This window comes from Crotalus tigris, unplaced genomic scaffold (genome assembly GCF_016545835.1).
Source record: "Crotalus tigris isolate CLP2741 ecotype Arizona unplaced genomic scaffold, ASM1654583v1 scf7180000018553.2237530, whole genome shotgun sequence".
NCBI lineage: Eukaryota > Metazoa > Chordata > Lepidosauria > Squamata > Viperidae > Crotalus > Crotalus tigris.
Window position 1 is genome coordinate 777,204 of NW_024097074.1, and position 27,887 is coordinate 805,090.

The 27,887-nt window shown below is 41.8% G+C and overlaps 1 protein-coding gene across 2 annotated transcripts; it reads left to right on the forward strand.

The window, feature by feature from the left end:
* The first annotated feature begins 992 nt into the window (after positions 1-992).
* On the forward strand, positions 993-27,409 carry PUS7 (pseudouridine synthase 7). 2 transcript variants are annotated; one of them, XM_039354456.1, is made up of 16 exons: positions 993-1,071; positions 4,981-5,381; positions 6,355-6,439; positions 7,319-7,420; positions 9,326-9,470; positions 15,487-15,598; positions 17,134-17,211; positions 18,408-18,536; positions 19,110-19,235; positions 19,767-19,828; positions 19,936-20,096; positions 22,225-22,351; positions 24,422-24,523; positions 25,273-25,402; positions 26,451-26,542; positions 26,640-27,409. In XM_039354456.1, exons 2-16 carry the CDS (start codon positions 5,011-5,013, stop codon positions 26,774-26,776), a joined length of 1,959 nt encoding a protein of 652 aa, XP_039210390.1. In that variant the 5' UTR covers positions 993-1,071; positions 4,981-5,010; the 3' UTR covers positions 26,777-27,409. The 2 variants fall into 2 exon arrangements, with proteins under 2 accessions (XP_039210390.1, XP_039210389.1); XM_039354455.1 differs by lacking the exon at positions 993-1,071 and adding an exon at positions 3,046-3,420.
* Positions 27,410-27,887: the final 478 nt, after the last annotated feature.

Sequence of the window (27,887 nt, forward strand, 5' to 3'; positions counted from 1 at the left end):
TTGTTGAAGGAAAAGTTTTCGTCATGGTTCAGTCCAAGCTGGGGATAAACAGCATGGCGACTGCTTTAGAAAGAAGGTTGCAGTTTATTGAAGAGGAGAGCCAGACAGAAAGATGGCTCTGGAAGAAAAGAGAGAGTGAGCACATGTAGGGAGTGGGTTTTTATACCATCTGGAGCCTTTTGTTTGGAGTTGTTCCTGTAGCATGAACCATGGCATGAACCCCTGTGTTAATCCTATTATGTCCTGTCTTAGAGTTTGGGTAGGGTATGTAGATTTTAGGTGTCTTTGTCTTCCTAAGCTTCTAGCTTCAATCTTCTTGGTGGTTTACATCTGCATTTCTAGAGCTGGTTACTGCTTGGGGGAGGGAGACAGAAAAACTGGACATGCTTTTCTGCCTCTTTAAGATCCTTTGAGGAAATATATTTTCCTGCCCTTTTAATATTTCCTTCTCAAGGGCTGACTTCCCACAATACACTAACTGGACTAACTGGAGCTGCTGATTGCCTTCACTCTGTCAGCGGCAGAGACATAAATATCTGATTTCCCAACAACATCAGTTTGAACCTTGTTGCATTTCAAATGAAGAACCAAAACACAACGAAAAGGCTGCTTAATTGTTTGAGATTTCAAACCAAAGTTGTGGGGTCCTTGGTGTCCTCTGAACTTGGTGGTTTTCTTGCAGATGTTTCATTACCCAACTAAGTAACATCATCAGTGCTAGAGGCGAGTGAGGTTGCTGTGTTTTTAAATAAAAGAGGCTAACCTGTCAGTGTTGGTGGGCGTGTTTTTCGTGGTTCCTTGATTAGGCTGTTTTTACTGTTCAATTGTCTGCGATGATAGTTCCTTGATTGGAGTATTGTTTACTTCTTGATTATTGGCCTAGTAGTATTAATCTTAATTTTAATCTCTGCTCATTTGGGCGTTAACTGCTGGAGGTGTTTTCTTGCTTCCTTTTTGATTCCTAACCATCAAAGTTATTTTCCTGTGGCCGTGGAAGTCGGCATGCGGACAGTCCTCTAAATTCAAGTGTTCCTGACTTTGTTTCTAACTCAGTCTTGATTCCTTTTGTGGGTAAGTTTAAGAGTGTAAACTCCGATATTGTTTCTTTATAGCCCTTAGCAACGTTTGACTCTCAATAATTACCATTCCTTTAAAAAATATACCATGGAGCTGAACAAGGGAGAAAATTATTGGGGAACTAGACAACACCCCTATAATAAAATACAAGAGTGTTTAGGGATGATTTTCAATCAATGGAAGATAATGTTTTGGCTTTGGGGAACAATTCTGAGAATGTTAGGAGCACCATGTTTGTCCTGTTAGAAAATTATTTCCACAAAAATGAGTTTTCTGTTCATAACAAGACTACCACGATAAGGCAAGGCCAGTCAGAAAATTGATTTTATATAGTTAGGGATAGTCCTCGATTTACAACGGTTCACTTACCGACTGTTCCAAGTTGCAACATCACTGGAAAAAAGCGATTTATGACCATTTTCCACACTTACAAGCACTGCAGCATCCCCTCCCCCCATGGTCATGTGATCAAAATTCAGACGCTTGGCAACTGACTCAGATTTATGATGGTTATAGTGTCCCAGAATGGTGGGGTCTCCTTTTACGACCTCCTGACAAGCAAAGTCAATGGGGAAACCGGATTCACTTAACAACCGGGTTCCTAACTTAACAGCTGCAGTGATTCACTTAACAACTGCGGCAGGAAAGGTTGTAAAATGGGGCAAAATGTACTTAACAACTCTTACTTAGCAACATAAATTTTGGGCTCAGTTGTTGAGGACTAGCTGCATTTTATTTGTTTTTCACATCTCCCTCACAGACCGTCTCCAGGCGGTGTACAATAATAGTCAGTAAATCTAAGCATTAAAAACAGAATAATTTTTGAATTATTCTGTTTTTAATGCTTAGATTTACTAAGCATTAAAAACAGAATAATTCAAAAATTTAAGATTATTGTGGAATGATGGAGGAGGAGAGGAGGAAGAGGAGGGGGAGGAGGAGTGAGGGGTCCTTGGTGCTCTCTGTGCTTGCTTGTTTTCTTGCAGACGTTTCATTACCAAACTAGGTAACATCATCAGTGCTAGAAGGGAGTGGGGTTTGTGGAATGAGGAGAAGAAAGAGGAGGAGGAGGAGTGAGGGGTCCTTGGTGCTCTCTGAGCTTGCTTGTTTTCTTGCAGACGTTTCATTACCAAACTAGATAATATTATCAGTGGTAGAAGGAGTGGGGTTTGTGGAATGGAGGGGAAGGAGGAGGAGGAGGAAGGACTGTGGGGTCCTTGGTGCTCTCTGAGCTTGCTGGCTTTCTTGCAGACATCTCATTACCCAACTAGATAACATCATCAGTGCTAGAAGGGTTTGTGGAGAGGAGGAGGAGGAGGAGGACTGTGGGGGTCCTTGGTGCTCCCTGAGCTGGATGGTTTCCTTGCAGACATTTCATTACCCAACTAGGTAACATCATCAGTGCTAGAAGGGAATGGAGGAGGAGGAGGAGGAGGAGGGTGAGGAGGAGGAGGACTGTGGGGTCCCTGGTGCTCTCTGAGCTTGGTGATTTCCTTGCAGACGTTTCATTACCGAAGTAGGTAATATCATCAGTGCTAGAAGAGAGTGGGGTTTGTGGAATGGAGAAGAGAAGAAGGGCTGAGGGGTCCTTGGTGCTCTATGAGCTTGCTGGCTTTCTTGCAGACATCTCATTACCCAACTAGATAACATCATCAGTGCTAGAAGGGTTTGTGGAATGATGGAGGAGGACTGTGGGGGTCCTTGGTGCTCTCTGAGCTGGGTGGTTTCCTTGCAGACATTTCATTACCCAACTAGGTAACATCATCAGTGCTAGAAGGGAATGGAGGAGGGGGAGGAGGACTATGGGGTCCTTGATGCTCCTTGAGCTTGGTGGTTTCCTTGCAGACGTTTCATGACCCAACTAGGTAATATCATCAGTGCTGAAAGAGAGGGGGGTTTGTTGAATGATGAAGAGAGAAGGAGAAGAAGGGCTGAGGGGACCTTGGTGCTCTCTGAGCTGGGTGGTTTCCTTCCCGACGTCTCATGACCCAACTAGCTAACATCATCAGCGTCCAAGAAGGCTTCCGGGGCCTACTCCACGCGCCCCCCGCGGGCGCTGGCTCAACCGGGCCTCGGAGCCCCGAAAGAAGGAAGGATCTCGCTTCCCGAGGGAAATCGCCTGAAATCCGGGAGGGGGGCTCCGAAGATGCGGGCTCCCGGCCGCTGGAGGCAGAGGCCGGCTCCTTGCAAGGCGGCCTGCGCAGAAGCCTCGCCGCGTTGCCCGCCGGAGCTCCGCCTTGCGCGCCCAGGCTGCCCCGCTCCGCTGCACGCCGCCGCCGTCGTTCCCGGAGGGCCTTCCCGTTCCCGGGCTCCGTCCCCGCGGCCCTCCACGCACCGGGCCGGGTGAGCGCGCCTGGCGGGGCCCGGGGGAGCCCCGAGACCGGCCCAGCCGGGGAAGGACGCGGCGCCGCTGCTCCGGAGAGGCCTCTCCGCCTCCGGAGGCCTCGGCGGGAGAGCCCTTCCCCGTGGCCGGGCGCCTGGCGGAGGGCTGGGGGGGGCGCTGAGTTGGGGGTGTCGGGGGGCTTCTGGGAAAGGGGGGGGCTTTCAGGCCCTGTGTTCCCTCCGGGTGCTGGGTCTCCCTCTCCGGACGGAGGAAGATCCGTGGATTTCACACGTCGTTTTAATTCCCTTGCAAGTCTCTCGTCTCTCTCCCTCCTTCTCTCTCTCTCTCTCTGTCTCTCTCATCTGTCTGTCTCACTGACTATATCTATCCATCTATCATTTATCTATGTATCTGTAGTCTATTCATCACCTGTCTATCTTTTCTGTATCTAGCCATGGATTTATCTCTGTCATCCATCCATCCATCCATCCATCCATCCATCCATCCATCCATCTATCTATCTATCTATCTATCTATCTATCATCTAGCTAGCTAGCTATATATTTATCTGTCATCTATCCATCTCTACTATCTATCTATCTATCTATCATCTAGCTAGCTAGCTACATATTTATCTCTGTCATCTATCTATCTCTACTATCTATCTATCTATCTATCATCTAGCTAGCTAGCTATATATTTATCTGTCATCTATCCATCTACTATCTATCTATCTATCTATCATCTAGCTAGCTAGCTATATATTTATCTGTCATCTATCCATCTCTACTATCTATCTATCTATCTATCTATCTATCTATCTATCTATCTATCTATCTATCTATCTATCATCTAGCTAGCTAGCTACATATTTATCTCTGTCATCTATCTATCTCTACTATCTATCTATCTATCTATCATCTAGCTAGCTAGCTATATATTTATCTGTCATCTATCCATCTCTACTATCTATCTATCTATCTATCTATCTATCTATCTATCTATCATCTAGCTAGCTAGCTATATATTTATCTGTCATCCATCTCTATTATCTATCTATCTATCATCTAGCTAGCTAGCTATCCATATATTTGTCATCTATCTATCTAGCTATCTACCTATCATCTAGCTAGCTAGCTACATATTTATCTCTGTTATCTATCCATCTCTACTATCTATCTATCTATCTATCTATCTATCTATCTATCATCTAGCTAGCTAGCTATATATTTATCTGTCATCTATCCATCTACTATCTATCTATCTATCATCTAGCTAGCTAGCTAGCTATATATTTATCTGTCATCTATCCATCTCTACTATCTATCTATCTATCATCTAGCTAACTATCATATATTTATCTCTGTCATCTATCTATCTAGCTATCTAGCTATCATCTAGCTAGCTAGCTATCCATATATTTATCTCTGTCATCTATCCATCTTTACCATCTATATCTAGCTATCTAGCTCCTATATATGTCTCTCTGTATATGTATGTATACAGAGAGGGGGGGGGGGTCCAATTATAGCAAAAACCTATGAAATATACTAAATACTTTCCTTCTCTCCCTTCTGCAGGATTTCTTCCTCCATTTGAATGCTCTAACCATGGAAATGGTGGACGTAGACAACCCACCCAGGAAGCGGGCTCTCCCCGAAGGCGATCAGGATGAGGCGGACGACGTTAAAAGGCAGAGATTCTCGGAGGAACCCCTGGCAGAAAGGGACCATCCTGAGCAGGAAGCCGAAGCTGGCCTGGAACAGCCCCTCAGCCCTTCGGCAGACGAGTCCAAGGGAGACGCCATCTTGAACGAAGGAAGTCCAGGCCGAGAAGATGAGAACGAACTGGTAGAAAGCGACGGGGAACGTGAGCCGGAGAAATTTGCAGATTTGATGAAACACGGCCTGATGGAGCAGGATGTCGGCATCCAAAAGTTTGCTAGTTCCCACCAGGGCTTTTTAGGGATATTAAAAGAGAGGTAATACCGAACCAGTGGATCTGACAAACATTGCATTATGGATAGCCCTTTGCTTAGGATACCAGCTGGGGCCAGAATTTTCATTAAGGGGGTTGTGCCCAATTTTACAGCCTTTTTTTTGTCACAAACGTTAAGTGAATCCCCCCACCGTCGTTAAGTGAATCGTGGCCGTTAAGTGAATTTGGTTCCCCCTCTATTGACTTTGCTAGTCCGAACTGAATTTGGGAAGGTTGCAAATGGCGATCAGGTGACACCTCTCCCCCCCCCAGGACACTGAACCCATTGTAAATGCAGGTAGTCCTCGACTTACGATCACCATTCAGCCCAAAATTTCTGTTGCTAAGCAAAACAGTGCGTTAAGAGAGTTTTGCCTCATTTTACGACCTTTCTTGTCACCGTTGCTAAGTGAATCACAGCAATTGTTAAGTTAGCAACAGGGCTCCCCCCCCCATTAACTTTCCTTGTCAGAAGATTGCAAAAGGGGATCCCATGACCCCCCCCCGTCACAAATACGACCGTCACAAATACGAGTCAGTTGCCAAGCCCTGAATTCTGATCACATGTCCATGGGGACGCTGCAACGGTCATAAGTGTGAAAAACGGTCAAAGTCACTTTTCCCAGTGCCGTTGTGAATTTGAACGGTCACTAAATGAACTGTTGTAAACCGAGGACTTCCTGTTACGCTCCATAATTTTTTTGGCTAAGATATTGTAGTCGTTTTGGCTTATCGTATCGATGTAGTCCTGTTAGGTTCCCTTTGCGTTGTGTATTTTATTGTTTATTTTACTTCTGTTCTATTCAGACAGCGTAGCCCCGCGGTGGGATAGGAGGCCAATAAACTGAACACAAATTCACCCCTTCTTCTTCTTCCTCAGCCGTAACTGCAAATGTGTGGAAACTCAACAAGTCTTTTGACAGACGTAGACGTGGCGTTTTCGGCACTGACCTAACCTGTCTTGTGTCTCCTATCAGATACTCCGATTTTGTGGTTCATGAAATAGGAAAAGATGGAGCTGTCATTCATTTGGATGATTTCTCGGTGCCCGTAGATAAGGAGGTAAATCTTCTTTCCATTGCTCCTGTAATAAAATAATCTTTAAACCCAAAAGTGCTTTTTTTTTCTTCTTTTCCAAAAGGCAACTGAAACCATGACTTGGATGATTGAAAATCTCCATAAGCATTTAAAAGCCAGTACAGGTGGTCCTCAATTTACGACCACAATTGAGCCGCATATATATATATATATATATATATATATATATATATATATATATATATACACACACACACACACACACACACATACATATACACACATACACATACATACATACATACATACATACATAGAGAGAAAGTTTTTCAGACAGACCTCTTTGTCAGCAAAAAGAAACCTGAATATATATATATTTGTTTTCGTAGACTGGGTCCATTTGTTTTACTTAACAATAGTAGTAGTAATAATAAAGTTGGAAGGGACCTTGGAGGTCATCTAGTCCAACCCCCTGCTCAGGCAGGAAACCCTATATCATTTCGGACAAATGGCTGTCCAGTCTCTTCTTAAAAATGTGCAGTGTTGGAACATTCACCGCTTCTGGAGGCAGGTTGTTCCACTGGTTAATTGTTCTGTCAGGAAGTAATAATACACATAAATAATACACATTAAATTCCTAATCTCTGCCCCGTTTTTCCAGCATTTGCGCCACAAATTTCTCTTGCTAAGAGAGACAGTTAAGTGAGTTTCGCCCCATTTACAACCTATCGTGACACAGTTGTTCAAGTAAATCACTGCAGTTGTTAAGTTAGTAACCTAGTCGTTAAGTGCTGTTGTAATTTCAAATCGTCACTAAATGAACTGTAAAGTCGAGGAGTCCCTGTATTAAAGAAACATTCACGCTTGTTCTTTGTTTACCGTGTTTTCCTATGTATATTCCAGGATCCACCGGAAGAGATCTACACGGTGTTATCAGCGGAAGAGAAACAGCGTCTGGAAGACCTTCAGCTTTTTAAAAACAAAGAAAGTAGTGTTTCCATCGAGGTACGCTTCATAACATCATGTCTGTTCCGATTAATTCAGACAAAAAAAAAAACTGTACAGTCAACGCAAATAATCTAGAAGGGGATTTTCTGAGAAACGGCCTAGACAGATGTGAGTCACAGAGTAGAGGCAAAACTGGTCGATGTGAGTTTTGGACAATATCTATATTAGGTATTAAGCCTGTAAGCAGTATTTATTAGGAAGAACACTGAATTTTGCCCTTTGAAATACAAGTCACAGTAAGGTACTTTGTTCCTTCTATGGACCACCTGTGGATTCTGTTAGAACGGGTTCTCAACCTCGGCAACTTTAAGACTTGTGGACTTCAACTCCCAGAATTCCTGAAAGCTGGCTGAGGAATTCTGGGAGTTGAAGTCCACAAGTCTTAAAGTTGCCGAGGTTGAGAACCCCTGTGTTAGAAAATGGATTTTCTGTTTTTTTTGGGGGGGGGGAGAGATAGGGGGCTGGGCTGTTTTAAATCATCTTTTATATACATACATACATATATACATACATGTATACACACACACACATACCTATATATAACTTTTTTATAGTCACAAATGCTTAATATTTTATCAGCAGCATATTGTCTGGGTTCCAACATTTCACTCACTAATACATGTTAAATGCCTTTCTCTCTACATTTTTCTAACCATTGATCAAAGTTATCCTATGTTCTAAAGCAGTGGTTCTCAACCTTTCTAATGCTGCGACCCCATAATACAGTTCCCCATGTTGTGGTGACCCCCAACCACTTATACATCACCGGGTGCCAGGGGCGTGGCCAAAGAAAAGGGGGAAAAATGGCGGACAGCCTTGTTTGGCGACCCCCGTGAAATGGTCGTTCGACCCCAAATGGGGTCCCGACCCACAGGTTGAGAACCACTGTTCTAAAGTAAACTGAATCTTCTTTCTCTTTCATTTTCAATGTCAGATCTATCCATTTCTGCACAGTCTAAATTTTAATTGGTAAATCTTCATTTTTCCAGTGTTGAGCGAATCCAATTCTTGCTGCAGGTTAATACATGTAAAATTAGATATATACACTCTTTCTCATAATTTCCTACAATTATACCTAACAAAAATAATTCTGGCTTAAAATCTATATGTTTTTAGTCATTTTCTTGTTTTAAACCATTCAGATTATGCATTGAATTGAAATAGTTTTGAATTTAGGTACCATTTCAGATTGCAGAAAGAGAGAGAGAGAAATTGTTCTGACAAAATTATTAGGGTAATTGGGGTAAGCCAGCTGGGTGACTTTGGGCCAATCACCAGGAGACTGAGAGTTCTAGTCCCGCCTTAAGCACGAAAGCCAGCTGGGTGACTTTGGGCCAATCACCAAGAGACTGAGAGTTCTAGTCCCGCCTTAAGCACGAAAGCCAGCTGGGTGACCTTGGGCCAATCACCAAGAGACTTGAGAGTTCTAGTCCCGCCTTAAGCACGAAAGCCAGCTGGGTGACCTTGGGCCAATCACCAAGAGACTTGAGAGTTCTAGTCCCGCCTTAAGCACGAAAGCCAGCTGGGTGACTTTGGGCCAATCACCAAGAGACTGAGAGTTCTAGTCCCGCCTTAAGCACGAAAGCCAGCTGGGTGACTTTGGGCCAATCACCAGGAGACTGAGAGTTCTAGTCCCGCCTTAAGCACGAAAGCCAGCTGGGTGACCTGGGGTCGGTCACGGTTTCTCAGTCCAACAACCCACCTCGCAGGATTGTTGTGGGGAAAAGAAGAGGAGGAAGGAATATCCTATGCTCGCCGCCTTGAGTTGTTTGTAAAAAAACAACAACAATACATTCCATTCAGTTTGTAAGGTCCCCACACTTTTTTTGCTTAGGGAAACGTGGTGTAACTAGAGTATTTACTTGTTTTTGTTGTTGTTGTTGTTACTGTGTTGCTGCGTAGGTAATTGAAGACACTAAAGAGAAAAGGACAATTATACACCAGGCTGTAAAATCTTTATTTCCAGGATTAGAGACCAAAACAGAGATCCAGGATGGGAAAAAGTGCATTGTGGCTTACCACGCAGCGGGGAAAAAATCTCTTGCAAGTGAGTTTTATTACTGCCATCATTTAAAACAAAAAGTGGGTTAGTCACCTACTGAGAGCCTCTAATTGGTGTATTTTAATTATTTTGGACAGCCTTTCAGAGAAGTTGAGTAGAGGCTTCCGACATCGTACCAACTCAGCAGAATTAGAATTAAAGTTAACTGTGACTCTTAAAAGCACTTTAATATATCTTAAAAGCACTTTAATACTTTATATATCAGGCTGCTGCAGCTGCGAGTAGTTCTCGACTTACAACTGTTCGTTTAGTGACGGTTTTTCACATTTGTGACCATCGCGGGATCAAAATTCAGATACTTTTGGCAACTTGCACGCATTTAGGACCGTTGCAGTGTCCTAGGGTCAGGTGACCCCCTTGTATGACCTTCCAAAGTCAATGGGGAAGCCAGACTTGGATCCGTTATAACTTTAAAGGATCCCTAAGCGGCTAGTTGTACGTCGAGGACTTCCTGCATCGTCACAGTCAGTAAAGGGCAAAGTCGCAGGATTTGAAACTGCCGTCAAAATGACAAAAGGCAGCCTTGTATCGCCCTGATATAATAAACTGGGCTGCTTTTTTAACCTAGAGGGTGACATCATCAAGGACATACACAGGGGCAAAATCACTATGCAACACTGCCTTTATCATTTGCCCACCCCCTGAGAGTACCTCTGCTTGCAATCTAAACAGTGTTTCTTGACCTCAGTAACTTTTAAGAAATGTGGGCTTCAGCTCCCAGAATTTTCAAAGAGTTGAAGTCCATTCAATATGGAGAAATATTGAGTAATAACTGGTCTAAAAGATACGATGGAAACAAAAAAAGGGGGGGATTAGAAATTTGGAGGATCCGTTCTTAAACACCGGTCCATATTTTAATGGGAGAGGAAGCCATTGAAACAGTTAACACGAAGCTTAATGGCAGCTTAATGATGTTTCGAAGCCGAGCGCCGAGAAATAAAAGGCCATTTTAATTTGCTGTCAATCTCTCTGCTTCGGGAGCAGAACGTTTTACAAGCCACCTTTCCAATTCTTTAGAGAGAAAAGGCGTCTCAGCAAAATATATATATATTTTGAATATATATATATATATATATATATATATATATATATATATATATATATATATATATATATATATATATATATAATTAACCTAAAAATTGAAGAACGTAGTCTCCTGGGTGTATACATATTCAAAAGATAAAGACGAGCACCAGGAGATAAAACAATTAAATTAACACCCTGACGATGATGGCAGCAATACAGCCATCGAAAGCTAGGTTATCTATTTATTAAACATTTAATTGTTTTATCTCCTGGTGCTATATATATATATATATATATATATATATATATATATATATATATATATGTAGGTCTTTGGTTTTCGGGTTTTCTCCCGCGTAAAATTGGAAGTGTCTTGGCGACGTTTCGACGAAGTCCCATTCGTCATCTTCAGGCTGGTGCTTTCGCTTCGTGCTTCTAGGAGCAAAGCACTAGAAGCACGAAGCCGAAAGCACCAGCCTGAAGATGACGAATGAGACTTCGTCAAAACGTCCCCAAGACACTTCCAATTTTACGTGGGAGAAAACCAGAATAACCAAAGACCTACATACAAATACCCACGAAAACCTCAGAAAATATATACATACATACATACATACATACATATATATCATGATTTTGCTGAGTCTTTGGGGATTTGGATGGCTTCTTGTGCCTCTGAGCAGTAAATTGATCTTTCCAGCAGTGGGTCAATAACTTTTCTCTCAGGCTGCTTAACCAGGTTAATCTTCAGCAATGGCCCAACAACAGCTATCCAAAAAACAGTAGTCATCTTAGTTTACAGTGGCTTTGGGTGCTAGAATTTAGAACAATAATCACTTTCTATCTCATCCATCTTACTTGCCAGGCTTTAAAAATGTAGCCTTCCCAAAATCAGTTACGTCGCCTAGTCAATACAATTCGAAACAGAATTCCCAAAATATAAATATATCTTGGGGCAAATGTAATTGTGTCTTGCATAGCGTATATAAAGCGGTGTCTGCATGCATGTGCATGGAGCATGCACGTTTACAGATGGAAACCAAATCTTAAAATCACGCTCTCTGTCTTCTGTAGCTCACCGTAGGAGAGAAATGCATGGGTCAGCTTTGGGAATGTGACGTCGTAAAATGTAAGGGCCCTCAGACACGCCTCCATTTTCCCCTGTGTCCATTGGAATAAACAAGATCAGTCCTCGGATTAAATAGGCTGTCTCTGTTTTGAAGTGAAATTCTGTATGACGTACCTGGAATGCTTCATCTTTGGGTATGTCTAGCTTAGCGATGAAATAGAGGTAGCAGGAGAGCATTCTTATATTTGAGGGGCGGTCACAGAGAGAAAAGGGGATTGACCGATTCTCCAAAGCACCTGAGGGCAGGACAAGAAGCAACGGATGGAAACTAACCAAGGAGAGAACCAACCTAGAACTAAGGAGAAATTTCCTGACTGTTGGAACAATTAACCAGGGGAACTACTTGCCTCCAGAAGTCGTGGATTGCTCCATCACCGGAGGTTTTCAAGAAGAGACTGGACAGCCCTTTGTCCAGAATGAGATAAGGTCTGCTGCTTGAGCAGGGGGTTGGACTAGAAGACCTCTAAGGTCCCCTTCCAACTCTTGTTATTCTGTATTCTGGAATGCCCTCAGTGTTCTTTGTTGCGCGTTGAGCCGAAGTGGTCCATTCCTTCCCTGTGCCCTTGCACGTTTCATTGTGTGGCTGTCTGCACAGCTGTCGGTCGCCCTGTTCACTGCTGAATGCTCCAGTCATCTACAGCATACAAACCATATAACCTTGCATGCTTCCATCTGAAACTCTCCAGTAGCCAAACAGAAGTAAAATGAAACCTTGCTCTTTTGTGCTCTTTTATCCTATGCCTGTGATCAGAGGCCAGGACATCAACAGGTAAGGGGATGCTGGCGTTTCTTCGAAGCCGAAAATGAAATGCCACTCAAAGTAATGATAATTTAGAGAGGTTAAAGGGTTGAAGGATTTGAAGAATCCTTCAACTCTTTAACTTTCAACACTGGAAGTTTTTAAGAAGAGACTGGACAGCCATTTGTCTGAAAATGGTATAGGGTTTCCTGCTTGAGCAGGGGGTTGGACTAGATGACCTCTAAGGTCCCTTCCAACTCTTATTATTATTATTATTATTATTATTTGCACAGTCAGCCAGATGTTCAGACTGGATTTGGCATTTTTGTCTACCTATCAAGTCTTTATCAAGGACCTGGGATAGGCAGATGTAGATGTTTTATGGTACTACAGATATCGTCACAGGATGGAAGTAGTTCCTAGTAAGGCCGCCTTTTGCAATTGACTAATGGCGAATTTGTCAATGCCGATGGTGTTCAAGTGGTGCTCCAGTTGTTTACTTGAACACCACTGGCATTGACAAATTCGCCATTAGTCTATTATTATTATTATTATTGATCACTGCTCAGTCAGCCAGATGTTTAGACTGGATTTGGCATTTTTGTCTACCTATCGAGTCCTTATCAAGGACATGGGATAGGCAGATGTGGATGTTGGATGGTATTACAGATCTCGTCGCAGGATGGAAGCAGTTCCTAGTAAGGCCGCCTTTTGCAATTGACTAATGGCGAATTTGTCAATGCCGATGGTGTTCAAGTGGTGCTCCAGTTGTTTACTTGAACAACATTGGCATTGACAAATTTGCCATTAGTCAATTATTATTATTATTATTATTATTATTGATCATCGCACAATTAGCCAGATGTTCACGCTGGATTTGGCATTTTTGTCTACCTATCGAGTCCTTACCCAGGACCTGGGATAGGCAGATGTGGATGTTTGACGGTATTACAGGTATCATTGCAGGATGGAAGCAGTTCCTAGTAAGGCCGCCTTTTGCAATTGACTAATGGCGAATTTGTCTATTATTATTACTACTACTACTACTACTACTATTATTATTATTATTATTATTCTTATACAAATATAAATGTACGTGCAGTCCAGGACTTTCCACTTTCATTCAGAAGTAAACCTTTTCATTCTTAATTTACCTCTAGGTACATGTATGTTAGTTAAACAAATGTAAGAAAACAGCTGCAGCTTAGGAATTAAATTAGAACTAAGATTTACATGTAATAAATAGCATCATCCTTGGGATTAATGTATATAGTTCTTTAACAAGAAGAATTTTGACCTTTCACGAAGCAGCTGCTGAAAAATAATTGGGAATCAAAGGCCAAGGACTTCCACTATCTCTTTTACAGAACATAGTGGTAAATTCTTCATCATTTTAATATAATATATATTATAATAACATATATCGTTTTCAGTTTAAAATGTCTAATCTATATACCTGGAGGAACAGAAGACGAGAAGGTAGTTGCCCCACGGGCGCATTTACATCAAAATCCACGCTGCAAACAACATCCATATTTAAACAGCCGTTTCATAGCGTTGACGCCTGAGCTTTCAATGTGCTTTAGGTAATAATCAAATTATAGTAAGGAAAATGAATGGCGTTTAAGCAGACGTTTAAGCCCCATCTGATAATCTGTTGCCATCTCTTACCCTATAATTTGGCTCTTATTCCGAGGTGCTTTGATTCAGGAGACTTTATTTCATGTTAATTAAGGGAGAAGTAATTGTTAGCTCACAGGCAGTGTCAAATAATGGTCTGGCACATTAAACATAATGTCTAGGCTAGCGCATTTGCTTCTCCTGTTGGAAGAGCTGCTGGAAAACGACTGATCTAAAGGAGTTCAGTGCCACATCATAGTTTGATATTATGCCTGAACGGATCCCAATCATTTGTGGAAAAACCACCTGGTAAATTTCATAATTAACCTGAGGGGCTGAAACTGATTTTCTTGCATTTGGTCTCAATTCAGTATATTAAAGAACTTTGCATCCCATTGCGTAACGGTAAGGTATATGGTACACTAGCTAGCCATACACTGCTACCTTGGTACTCGTCGTTAATTGGTTCCAGGAGGCACAATGAGTACCAAAAACAATGAGTACCAAACAGATTTTTTTTCCCATAAGGAATAATGTAGTGAGTCACAAGGCAACTGACAACAACAAGTTCTAGCTTGTGCATTGAGTAGCAAACACACCATGAATACCGGGACAAAATATTCATGTCAAAATGCACCAAGTATCAAATGTGTTGAGTTTCAAAGCTGTTGAGTATCAAGGTACCAAAATATAAAGATAGATAGATGATAGATAGATAGATAGATAGATAGATAGATAGATAGATAGATAGATAGATAGAGAGATAGGTAGGTGGGTGGGTGGGTGGGTGGGTGGAGAGAGAGAGAGAGAGATACTGTAGATAGAGATAGATAGATGATAGATAGATAGATAGATAGATAGATAGATAGATAGATAGATAGATAGATAGATAGATAGATAGATAGGTAATTTGAAAAATGGCTTTATCCAAAATTATTATACCAGTGGTGATTATTTTGGCGTTCCTCCTTGCTTTTGAACATGCTACAGTTGTCTGTCTCAGTCTTTTATACTCTGGGATCTTCCAAAATTGCTGGAACTATCATTCCCAATATTCCATCACTGCCAGGTTGCAATTTGTGATGGTATCCTTGGCCCATAACTGGCTTGTTAGACAGATGTGTTTTATTGAGGGGCAATTCATATACAAATAATAAATGCAATATCTATGCCAATGTTTCTCAACCGAGGCCACTTGGAGATGAGCGGACTGCAACTCCCAGAATTCCCCAGCCAGCATGGGAATTCTGGGAGTTAAAGTCCACGCATCTTCAGGTGGCCATGGTTGAACAACACTGATTATAAACAACAACAAAAAAATGCTGAGGAGTATCTCTTTTTCTGTGAGGCAAATGTCACCCCCCCCCCCACCCATTTCAGGATGCAGATGGCACCCCCAGGATTTGCAAACATCCTTTGTTAGGTAGAGCATGGCATTTTTCACACGTTAACATTTTGCATCTTTCATGTTTTATTTGCAAAAGATCCAAGGAAGCATTCCTGGCCCAAGTCCCAGGGAAATTACTGCCATTTTGTCTTATACAAAGAAAACAAGGACACCATGGACGCCATCAACGTGCTCTCCAAATATTTAAGGTGAGTCGAATTTGGGGGAAAAAAAAAGTGAGAGAGAGACCCATTTTGAGATACTTTATTTATTACATTTATATGCCGCCCGTTTCTATCAAACCACGCTGTCGTGATCCTTGTTTGTAGCAGACGGTAGAAATGTCCTCTTTTAGAAGGATTTCCTCAAGGAACATTGGAGGAGATTGAGGGTAAAATGCCTGTCTCTTTATTTTTTAAAACGATACGGGATCTACGTATCGGTCTTTTGTTTTTTTTTAACTTTGGGACATGCAGCTAGTCCTCATGACCACAACTGAACCCAAAATTTCCAGTGCTAAGCGAGACGCTTGTTAAGTGACCTTTGCCCCATTTTACGACCTTCCTTGCCACCGTTGTTAAGTGAATCACTGTGGTTGTTAAGTGAGTAACGCGGTTACTAAGTGAATCTGGCTTCCCCCATTGACTTTGCTTGTCACATGACTGCTACCGTCATAAATGAGCCATTTTGCCGAGCGTCCTGATTTTGATCACGTGACCACAGGAACGCTGCCACGGTCGCAATTGTGAAAAAACAGTCATAGGTCAGAGATTGAATCACGGCGACTGGACCTTGTTGCCATGTTTCAACCTTCAGACACCTTTGGCCTGGATGATTGAGTCTTCATGGATATACTTTTTTCAGCGCCGCTGTAAAGTCAAATAGCCACTAAATCAGGGGTCTTCAAACTTGGCCCTTTTATGACTTGTGGACTTCAACTCCCAGAATTCCTCAGTGAAGTCCACAAGTCATAAAAGGGCCAAGTTTGAAGACCCCTGTCTTAAATCTAACAAACAAAATGGAGGCTGGCTGAGGAATTCTGGGAGTTGAAGTCCACAAGTCATAAAAGGGCCAATTTTGAAGAACCCTGTCTTAAATCTAACAAACAAAATGGAGGCTGGCTGAGGAATTCTGGGAGTTGAAGTCCACAAGTCATAAAAGGGCCAATTTTGAAGAACCCTGTCTTAAATCTAACAAACAAAATGGAGGCTGGCTGAGGAATTCTGGGAGTTGAAGTCCACAAGTCATAAAAGGGCCAAGTTTGAAGACCCCTGTCTTAAATCTAACAAAATGGAGGCTGGCTGAGGAATTCTGGGAGTTGAAGTCCACAAGTCATAAAAGGGCCAAGTTTGAAGACCCCTGTCTTAAATCTAACAAACAAAATGGAGGCTGGCTGAGGAGTTCTGGGAGTTGAAGTCCACAAGTCATAAAAGGGCCAAGTTGGAAGACCCTTGCACTAAATGAATGGTTGTAAGTCAAGGACAACAGGGATCAAATAAGCCATTGACGTTTAAAGATGGATCCTTTTCTTAACCTTTGATAACTTTAAGGCAGGTGGAGTTCAGCCCTCAGAATTTCCCCACCCGTTGGAAATCCGCCTGTTTTAAAATTGCCAAGATCTAGGAACAGGGCTTTAGGGCGTAACTGGTCTTAAATAAAACACAGTGTGTGCAAATGATACTTTAGGAATTTTATTTCTCCATAATTTGTTCCAGCTAAACAGTTTCTTTTTCTTTCTTTACAGAGTCAAGCCGACCATATTTTCTTACATGGGAACCAAAGACAAAAGAGCCATTACAGTTCAAAAGATAGCTGTTCTGAAGTAAGTATATATAAAAAAAAGAAGGATAGTGTTGAATTAATCTGGTTCAAATATTGATTTTTTTCTGACAGTGGGATCCAGGGATGCCAAATCCGTGGCAGATTGGATCGTGATGTTGAGTTGGCCTCTTTGAGTTGCGTTCAGAAAGCGCTGAAGTGAGATGAAAGGACGAAGAATTTTCCATTTACTAAATATATGTGGAAGAAACGGTTAGGGATGGCTTCAACGTTAGTGAAGTCGAACAGTTTAGCGTTTTAACTACGCACAAAAGTGTGCAACATGCACAATCTTTGAAAATGACCAGAGAGCCACCTGTGTCCGGTTTTATTTTTGCAAATTTAGGACTGTCGTAGAGCCAGACATTAACCATCGTTAAGTCGTGCAGATTGTTAAAATGAGTTGTCACGTGACAGACCCAACTGTACAACTTTTGCAGATCGCCATGACTGTTAAGCAGATCTGTCGTTAAGCTAACACTGCAATTGTTCAGCAAACTTGTTCCCTGCAATGGATGGGGTTTTTTTTTTGTTGTTGTGCCAGAAATTGGATTTTTTTTTTTTTTTTGCCAATTACTGGCAAAAAAATAATAATAATAATTGTAAAACAAAGTCACGGGAGTGTAGGATGCGTGCCTGGCTGAGGAATTCTGGGAGTTGAAGTCCACAAGCAGGGGTCTTCAAACTTGGCCCTTTGATGACTTGTGGACTTCAATTCCCAGAATTCCTCAGCCAGGCATGCTGAGGAATTAGCTATACTGACGTTTTGTTAATATCTTGAAAATTGAATTGTCTAGGAAAAATAACTCTTGCCTGGCCTTTCCTTCTTCCAGCAAATCTCAGGAGGAATTGGAAAGACATAATTTCATTTTTACCAGCAGAATAATAAGAGTTGGAAGGAACCTTGGAGGTCTTCTAGTCCAACCCCCTGCTCAAGCAAGAGATCATACAAACAGCTGTCCAATCTCTTCTTAAAAGCCTCCAGGAACAAAAACCATAGCTTATGAAGTCTTGGTTTAATAAAACAGAAACAGAATATTCCAATGTCTTCCTCACCGTTACGATACAGAAGAGCCGGAAAAAACACTGAAGCTTAAGATCTATTACAGATTCTTCCACTTGTTTAGTTTGGAGTAACTGATCTGTTACTTAGGAAACTCTTTATTCTCTGTTTTGTTTTGTTTTTCTTTTCTTTTATAGAATCACCGCACAGAGACTAGCTCATTTAAATAAATGCTTAATGAACTGCAAGCTTGGAAACTTCAGTTACAAGAATCACCCCCTGAAATTGGGAGAATTGCAAGGAAACCATTTCACAGTGGGTCTTAGGTAAAAAACGCTGCATTTCCGTGTTTCTTAGAAGTCTCTGACCTGGGAAAGGTGGAATAAATCTCATTAACTAGCCTTGAAATCACTCTCTGTTGCATAGATTAGAAATCCATTTGCATGAGAAAGGACCCTAAAAAGAATCCCCAGTTGTACTGATTCAGCAAAATACTTGTTCGTTTCCTTTTTTCTGGAGAATAAATCGAATTAAATAAAGAGGATTAGCCTTGTAGCACCATCCAGATTTTCACTTGACCCCTGTGTTGCATATATCCCAAATATATAAATATATTTATGTTTGGTATGGTTCCAGATTAATTGGTTAAACGTGAGATCCACAGAGCTTAGTAGAACTAAAAGCAACCCGCTAAATTTTTCCGGATGCAGCCCTCTATTTTTAAAACACTTCGCACTATTTTTCAATAAACCCACCACCATCTGTTTAAGTTCAGCAACCTTGGTGTCCACATTGGTTAACTCTGACTCGTTTCTAAAGCATCAGACTAAATGAATGGCATTTGTTTTGAGCTATTTCTCCCCATTTCCCTCACGTATCATTTTTTTAATTTGTATTAGAAATATAACAGGGACTGATGGTGAAGTTCAGCAAGCTATGCAGTCCCTTAAGGAAATTGGATTTATTAATTATTATGGCATGCAGAGATTTGGAACTACAGCTATTCCTACATTCCAAGTGGGAAGGTAAGCTGCTTTGTTTTGTACAGATAAACCTCTGAGCTCTGATCTGATAAAAACCCAACGACATATAAGTAGGTCAGGACTACTTTTATTATAACACCTGTAGCACAGATAATCAGTCAGCCAATCAAAGTAGAGCTGGAAGGCACCTTGGAGGTCTTCTAGTCCAGCCCCTGCTCCAGCAGGAGAACCTAGACCAGGGGTAGGCAACCTTGGCTCTTTTATGACTGGTGGACTTCAACTCCCAGAATTCCTGAATCAGCCATGCTGAGGGGAAAGGGAGAGGTTTCCAAGCTGAGCCAGGCTGGCTCAGGAATTCTGGGAGTTGAAGTCCACCAGTCATAAAAGAGCCAAAGTTGCCTAACCCTGCTCTAGGCTGTTTGCTAACCCGTACTTCAGGGTTTCACGTCGGCATAAATTTTTAAAAAGTAAGCATTGCAGATTAGATCTCTTCTGTTTTGTTGGCTTTAGCATAATGTTTTCTTTTGATCATTCAGTCCAATCTGAAAAAAAAAAATGTGCTTGGATTTTTAGAGCGATCCTGCAGAGCAACTGGAACGAAGCCATAGATTTGATACTCAAGCCACGTCCAGGAGGCAAGTATTATATTGGAAAAGGACTTGGAGGAAGGTTTTAAAAAAAGTTGTGATGTCGCTGGCCGATTAAAAATTCTTGCCTTTTTTCTGTCCAAATTTGTTAACAGTGGAAAGGAGTTCCTTGGTAAAATGTCGAGAAGAATGGGCAAGGACGAAAGATCCAGCAGCAGCCTTCAAAACGCTGCTGAACAAAAGATGTGTGGAAGGGCAGCTACTGTGGGGGCTTTCTAAATACGGACTGAAAAATATAGTCTCTGCATTTAACATGGTAAGTAAGGTTTGGGGGGGGGGGTTGGTTACATCCAGGTCAGCGTTTAGAGCGGAGTTTGAAGGCTCTTTCTGGACAGGCTGAGAAAACACCAAGGATGGGCAGAAATTAAGATGTATTTAACTCAAAAAGGCTTTTTTCTGGTCGTAATCCTTGTGAGTCTGGTTCCCAAAATGAAATCTAGCTCTTTTAGATCAGTGGTTCTCAACCTTTTTAATGCCGCGACCCCCAACTGGTCGTAAGTCGAGGACTACTCAACCGGTCATGAGGCACTCATGGGGGGGGGATGCCGGCTGGGGAATTCTGGGAGTTGAGGCCCACGCATCTTAAAATCGCCAAGGTTGAGAAACATTGATTTAGATCAGGGGCGTCAAACGGGCCGGATGCGTCACCCGGAAGCCGTGCCCACCCCAGCTCCGTCAAGGGGGGGGGGGGGAGTCATGATACGTTGTCACCCGTCACGTGACGTGGTGAGTTTGACACTCCCGATTTAGATTGCGGAATGGCTGTAGCGCCACCTACTGTTGGCATGTGGCTAGTAAAGACGGGAGGACCTCAGCTGCAAAGGGCTTTTCTCTCCCCTTAACGTTAAGAGAGTCTCTCGAAAATTTTTCGCGTCCTGCCATTAGCTCAGCGGTTCTCAACCTTTTTAATGCCGCGACCCCCCAATGGTCGTAAGTCTAGGACTACTCAACCGGTCGTAAGTCGAGGACTACTCAACTGGTGCAGCACCGTTTGCAGAATGGGACGTTTGGCGGACTCAGCAGGGCAGAGACAGCCTGGACAATTCCTATTGGCTTTCAAAAGCCAATAGGAGAAAAGGGAGGAGCACAGCTAAGGAAAAGGGGGGAAAAATGGCGGACTGCGTTGTTTGGCGACCCCCGTGAAATGGTTGTTCGACCCCAAATGGGGTCCCGACCCACAGGTTGAGAACCACTGTTTTAGATGGAGACTTCAGGAAATGTTACCGAAAGGAATAGTGGAGGGCTAAAAGATTTTTTAAAAATAATTTAAATAAACTAACGGTTTGGGATGCAGTTAAAACTTTGATTAGAGGTTATTTTATACAGCTATAATTTAACCCAGAGGTAGGCAACCTTGGCTCTTTGATGTCTCGTGGACTTCAACTCCCAGAATTCCTGAGCCAGCACAGCTTAACCCATAATGTAGACTGGTAATCCTCAACTTACAACTGCAGCGCAGCCCAAAATTTCTGTTGTTAAGAGAGACATTTGTTAAGTGAGTTTTGCCCCGTTTTACGACGTTTCTTGCCTCTGTTGTTAAGTGGATCGCTGCAGTTGATAAGTTAGTAAGCCGGTTGTTAAGTGAACCAGGCTTCCCCCATTGACTTTGCTTGTCAGAAGGTCACAGAAGGGGATCACATGACCTTGGGACACAGCGACCGTCGTAAGTATGAATCAGGTATCAAGCGTCTGAATTTTGATCACATGATCCTGGGGAGGCTGGAAAGGCCATAACTGTGAAAGACGGTCATAAGTCCCCCATTGTAACTTTGAACGTCACAAAATGAACTATTGTAAGTCAAGAACAACCTCAATGTAACTTCTTGAATTCCTCAAGATCTTACAAAAGGGACTACATGTTTCTATCCTAAGGTGTACCATAGTATTATGTGCTCCTTTTACATATTTTTACTACTATTAATCCATGCACTCTATGCTATGCACTAAATAAATAAATACAACTTAAAGAGAAAGCATAGGGTACTTTTGGTGAGGCAGAAAGAAAAGAAGAACTAAGTATTTGGTAAATATTATTGTGAATTCTCTCAAATCATGAGTCTTTACTGTAACTAAATGTAAAATCTAATTCAAACATCTTATAGCCTTTGTTTGTTTGTTGTGATTACATTGGGAAAGATATTCAGTCTGAGGCAAATTCAATTTGATATTCAGATTAGATTTTCTTCAGGAAATACACTCTTATTCACTGTTACCGGAGACGTGTTTATCTGTTTTATGTGGCTTCTGTTTTAAATACATTCTTGCTGCATTCCTGTATTTGATTACAGGTATCCTATTTGATATAGGACACTGATTGAAAACAAATCAGAAAACAAAGTGAAGTACGTGCAGCAAAGAATGGTGATGGTACTTTTCTATTGCAGATAACAAGAAATTATCGTTTGATGTACATTCATAGCTACCAGAGTTATGTCTGGAACAACATGGTGAGCGAAAGAATTGAAGAATACGGGCTGAGAGCAGTTCCAGGGGATCTGGTGCTCAAAGGAGGTAAAATATTAACAAAGCTTCACCATGCAGATCATGTTCTTTTTCCTCTAATTTCCAATGAAAGCTTCCTCTGACTTTATAAGGACTCAAATTTTGCAGCCTAGCCTATTGGAGGGAGACTGGCCATTGAAAGTGTCTGAAATGGTCTAGGCCAGGGGTAGGCAACCTTGGCTCTTTCATGACTCGTGGACTTCAACTCCCAGAATTCCTGAGCCAGCCACGCTGAGGGGAAAGGGAGAGGTTTCCAAACTGAGACATGCTAGCTCAGGAATTCTGGGAATTGAAGTTCACCAGTCATAAAAGAGCCAAGGTTGCCTACCCCTGGTATAGACCCATACCCCTACATATAAATAACAAATAAATATTAAATACTGTGTGGACTTCAACTCCCAGAATTCCAGAGCCAGCCACGCTGAGGGCAAAGGGAGAGGTTTCCAAGCTGAGCCAGGCTGGCTGAGGAATTCTGGGAGTTGAAGTTCACAAGTCTTACAGTTGCCAAGGTTGAGGACCCCTGATATAGGGCAGGGGTGGGGAACCTTGGCTCTTTTATGACTCCTGGATTTCAACTCCCAGAATTCCTGAGCCAGCCACCACTGAGGGGAAAGGGAGAGGTTTCCAAGCTGAGCCATGCTGGCTGAGGAATTCTGGGAGTCGAAGTCCATGAGTCATAAAAGAGCCAAGATTGCCTACCCCCGGTATAGGGATTCTTGCCTGAGCAGGGGGCTGGACTAGATGACCTCCAAGGCCCCTTCCAACTTTATTATTATTATTATTTATTATTATTATTACGTTGCCCCATTTTATAACTTTCCTTTCCACAATGGTTAAATGAATCACCGCCGTTCTCAAGCTAGTAGCACGTCTGTTAAGCGAATCTTAACTGGCAACTGCCAGTTGCCGAGAGTTTGAATTTTGGATCACGTGACCCTGGGGATGCTGCAAGGGTCATAAGTTTGAGAATCCTTTTCAGTGCCGTTGTTAACTTTGGGGGTCACCAAATGAACGGTTATAAATCGATTTCCTGTATTGCAAGAAACTCACCAGACAGGCTGCCTTCCCTCGGGAATCAGCAGATAAGGCTTCACTCGTCTGATCTGTGACATTTTCTCCCACGGAGTGATCCCATGTTGACATGCCTCTCCTTTGATCAGGGATTCCCACCACGTCCTGTGCAAAGGTGGGTCAGAAGGAAAAGGAGTTATAATCAAGGTTAGGATGGAGCCACTCCCATAACTTGTCAATCTGGTTCAGAGGGTGCACAGGGAATCCATTGCAACATTAAACCATACATTGGGATTACGTAAACGAGTAACTAGAATGAGAGCAGAAGCTTTCTGGGTCTGTTGTTCTCTGTTAGCCAGTCTGGACCAGCTCTTCGTTCAGATTGTATTTGGTCTTCCTTTTTTTTTTTAATTTTATTTAGTTTTATTCATTCATAACATAAATTATGCAAATACAAAACGGGACAAGAGTAGAAAATGGGAAAGCAAAAAAAAGGTGCAAAGGAGGGGAGGGAAGAAACAAAAAGTATTGACTTCTGACTCGGTTGCAGTAAAATCAGACGTTAAAATCAAATCTCAGCTTTTTATACATCTGTAGTAAGATCAGCAAATCGATCGGCAAGACCCCAAATCAGGATAGCATTTTTTTTTTCCACCTCAAGCACAAAGTCCAGAACCAGTTTCCAAGTAGAAACGAAAGGACTTATACATTCTTTTCTTTTATCAGCCATCTCTGTTAATCCCATCAGCTTTTGTAATCCTTCATCCATGGGGGGAATCAAGGCCTCCTTCCACTTCTGTGCATAGAGCAATCTCACTGCCAACACTATACATAAAATCAGAGTTCCATTTTTTCCCCCAGTTCTCTCTCCATTAGGCCCAGAAGGAAAAGGTTAGGGTTAGTATCTTTCTTTTTTAAAATAAAATAAAATAAAAATAAATTGGCTTCTCTTGAAGGGTCTCTGGTCTGATTTAGCTTTTGAAGGAGGCTTTTTTCGAAAAAGGAAAAGGTTCAGAGGCTTGGAAAAAAACAATATACTATGAGAAAACTTCTCTTTTTTACTTTAAGGCACAGCTGTTCATATTGAAGAAGGGGATGTCGACAATTACACCATCCATGATGTTGTGATGCCGCTGCCTGGTTTTGATGTGATTTATCCAAAGCATAAAAGTAAGAGTTTTGCTCAAAAACAGGTCCTACCTGAGTAACAGCCCAGAGGGAGAAAATAGAGGAATAAACCAATCGACAATTCAAGTGTGGCATTCATAATTTTCAGTAGGGTGTATATGTATTAACTCTCATGTATGGAAAAGCTTTGATTGAGTTTATTTATTGTATTTATTGGTTAGTTAATCAAGATTTATATGGCTGCCCATCTCATGGAAAAAATGACTCTGGGCTGCATGCAAAAATTCAAAATTGCCTTTGAAATCTGACAGCTACTTCATACCAACTCTTGATTAATTCGGTGGATTTTTCAACTATTGTAATATCTACCTACTGATATTGGTAAATGAAAATGGAAAAAAAAATTCATTTTTCAATATCAGGTATTATAATAGTTGTAATCTAACAAAAAAATAAAACTGAGAAAAGAGAATATCTGTAGCTCAGGTTGAATTGTGGGGCCCTTGGCGCTCTTTGAGCTTGGTGGTTTTATGGCAGACATTTCATTACCATACTAGGTAATGGCATCGGCCGTGGTGATGTTACCTAATTTGGTAATGAAACGTCAGCAAGAAAAGAACCCAACTAAGAGAGCACTAAGGCCCCCCACGAAAACGAAACTCAACTGGGCACTAAAAAGTTTGCATTTCTATGGTAGAAGGGAGATGCTTCAGCATGAATGTGGAAATAATATTTTTTTAAAAATTTGCATATTATAGTTCAGCATCTGTCCTTTTTTTTTTTTTTGACAGTTGGGGAAAGCTACAAGGAAATGCTAGTTAGTGACAACTTGGATATCAATAACATGAAGCACAAAATTCGAGACTACTCATTGTCTGGGGCTTACCGGAAGATTATTATCCGACCTCAGAGTGTGAGCTGGTAAGTAAAAAAAAAATACAGGGAAGTCTAATTTATTCAGGATTATATATGCATGTTCCTGTTCACTCACCCTCATTCTTTTTGTTTGGACATCTCTTGTGCTCTGAGGATTTTATTTCTTAGGTTAGGCCAGGGGTAGGCAACCTTGGCTCTTTTATGACTGGTGGACTTCAACTCCCAGAATTCCTGAGCCAGCCATGCTGAGGGGAAAGGGAGAGGTTTCCAAGCTGAGCCATGCTGGCTCAGGAATTCTGGGAATTGAAGTCCGCAATTCATGAAGGGGCCATAGTTCCCTATGCTGGCTCAGGAATTCTGGGAATTGAAGTCCCCAAGTCATGAAGGGGCCATAGTTCCCCCATGCTGGCTAAGGAATTCTGGGAGTTGAAGTCCACGAGTCTTAAAGGGCCATAGTTCCCCCATGCTGGCTCAGGAATTCTGGGAGTTGAAGTCCACAAGTCATAAAAGAGCCAAGGTTGCCTACCCCTGGGCTAGGCATATGCAAACACTTGAGTTAAAACATTTGGTGGGAAAGTGTCCTTAAATTTTCCCACTAAAGTCCCAAGTCTAAGTCCTGTTAATTCTCTCTCTTTCCTGCTACAGATAGTCCTGCTACAGATAGTCCTCGATTTACAACAGTTCATTTAGTGACTGAAGTTACAACAGCACTGAAAAAAGTGACTTAACGACTGTTTTTCACACTTATGACCATTGCCGTATCTCCAGGGTCATAGGATCAAAATTCGCGCACTTGGAAAGATATTTATGACAGTTGCAGTGTCCTGGGGTCATTTAATCCCCTTTTTGCAAGTTTCTGACAAGCAAAGTCAATGGGGAAAGCCAAATTCACTTAAAACTTAACCGCAGTGATTCCTTTAATGACGGTGACAACAAAGGTTGTAAAATGAGGGCAAACCTCACTTAACATCTGTCTCATTTAGCAAAGTAAATGTTGTGCTCAACCGTGGTCATCAGCCGAGGACTACTCTAACTTAAATGCAAGTTTTTCTCCATTGCTCCTTTTAAAAATCTCCTTGTCTTTTGATAAAAGGGAACTGATTGAATACGATGATCCTAAAATCCCGTTATTTACTACTGACTTGGATAAACTGGAAGGAAAACTACCTCCTGTCCTCGCAAGAGGTAAATATTCCAATTAATCCAGCATGGGATCCTGTTCAGGGACAGGGAGAGTTTTAGAACTGGTGCTGATCATTAATGTTTGATTTACTTACGCCAGCAGGCAAATACAAGGCTCTGAAGATGGAGTTCTCCCTCCCGCCGTCCGCTTATGCCACGATGGCGATCCGAGAAGTGCTCAAATTGGACACCAGCATCAAAAGTCAATCACAGTTAAACACAACCTGGCCTCGCTAATGCTTTTCAGGGACTGGATGAGGTTTCAGCATGCAGTCTGTTTCTCCTTGAACTCCTTTTATCTTACCCACATAATTTCTAATCGAGATGTATTTTTGTATTAGTTGGAAAGACGTTATTTCGGATGGGCTGTCCAATTTTAATTTTTGTTTTTTAAACAGTTTGAAACAAAATATGGTGCTCCCTACAGCAGAATTCAAACAACCGATTGGCTTCGTCAGCTCGGAAAGGTTGCATTCTCTTATGGAAGGACACAGGTCTTCTTGAACACGATACAGATTAAAATTGCAAATATATTTAATTCTGCAGTTCGGGAATATTAAACGTCATAACGTTACCATTGAATACATATCTGTATCCAATGAACAGATGTGTTTAGCCTTAAGAATGCTGATAGAGCCTGCTTTTACTGTTGGCAAAATGTTCACCTCTTTTCCAGCTGCTTTGATTTGATTTCTGGCATTATTAAATATCTGTTTTTTCATAAGATGCAAACTTGGAAAGACGCCAACAGCCAATAACAGAAGTAGTTATGTCAACAAACATTTTATGGTTTGTCTGTTGCTGGCAACAGATGAACTGGGAAATACCTGCACCCTGACATAACAGGATTAAATACCCATTCTGAATTTAGTGTGTCTGCATTTTATTTCTTGTTGTCGTTGTTAGTTGCGAAGTCCTGTCTGACCTATCGGAACCCCATGGACAACATTCCTCCAGGCCTTCCTGTCCTCTACCATTTTCTGGAGTCCCTTGAAACTCACGCCTCCTGCTTCAGTGACTCCATCCAGCCACCTCATTCTCTGCCGTCCCCTTCTTCTCTTGCCCTCCATCTTTCCCAGCATCAGCCTCTTCTCCAGTGAGTCCTTCCTTCTCATCAGGTGGCCAAACTATGGATGGATGGATGGATCCATATATTAGGTAGTCATAGATTAGAGAGCTAGAACAGATGACAGGATGGATCCATATATTAGAGTTATAGATTAGAAAGAGTAGATGATAGACAACAGATGACAGGATGGATGGATTCGTATATTAGAGTTATAGATTAGAAAGAATAGATGATTGGATGGATGGATGGATGGATCCATATATTCTTCTTTTTGTGCCA

Excerpts from the sequence above, each read along its gene's own strand:
- PUS7 (XM_039354455.1), top strand. The coding sequence starts at position 3,061 with ATGACCCAACTAGCTAACATCATCAGCGTCCAAGAAGGCTTCCGGGGC. Across the intron at positions 3,421-4,980 it reads CCCTCCACGCACCGGGCCGG|GATTTCTTCCTCCATTTGAA; the intron begins GTGAGCGCGCCT and ends TCCCTTCTGCAG. Across the intron at positions 17,212-18,407 it reads CAAAAGATAGCTGTTCTGAA|AATCACCGCACAGAGACTAG; the intron begins GTAAGTATATAT and ends TTTCTTTTATAG.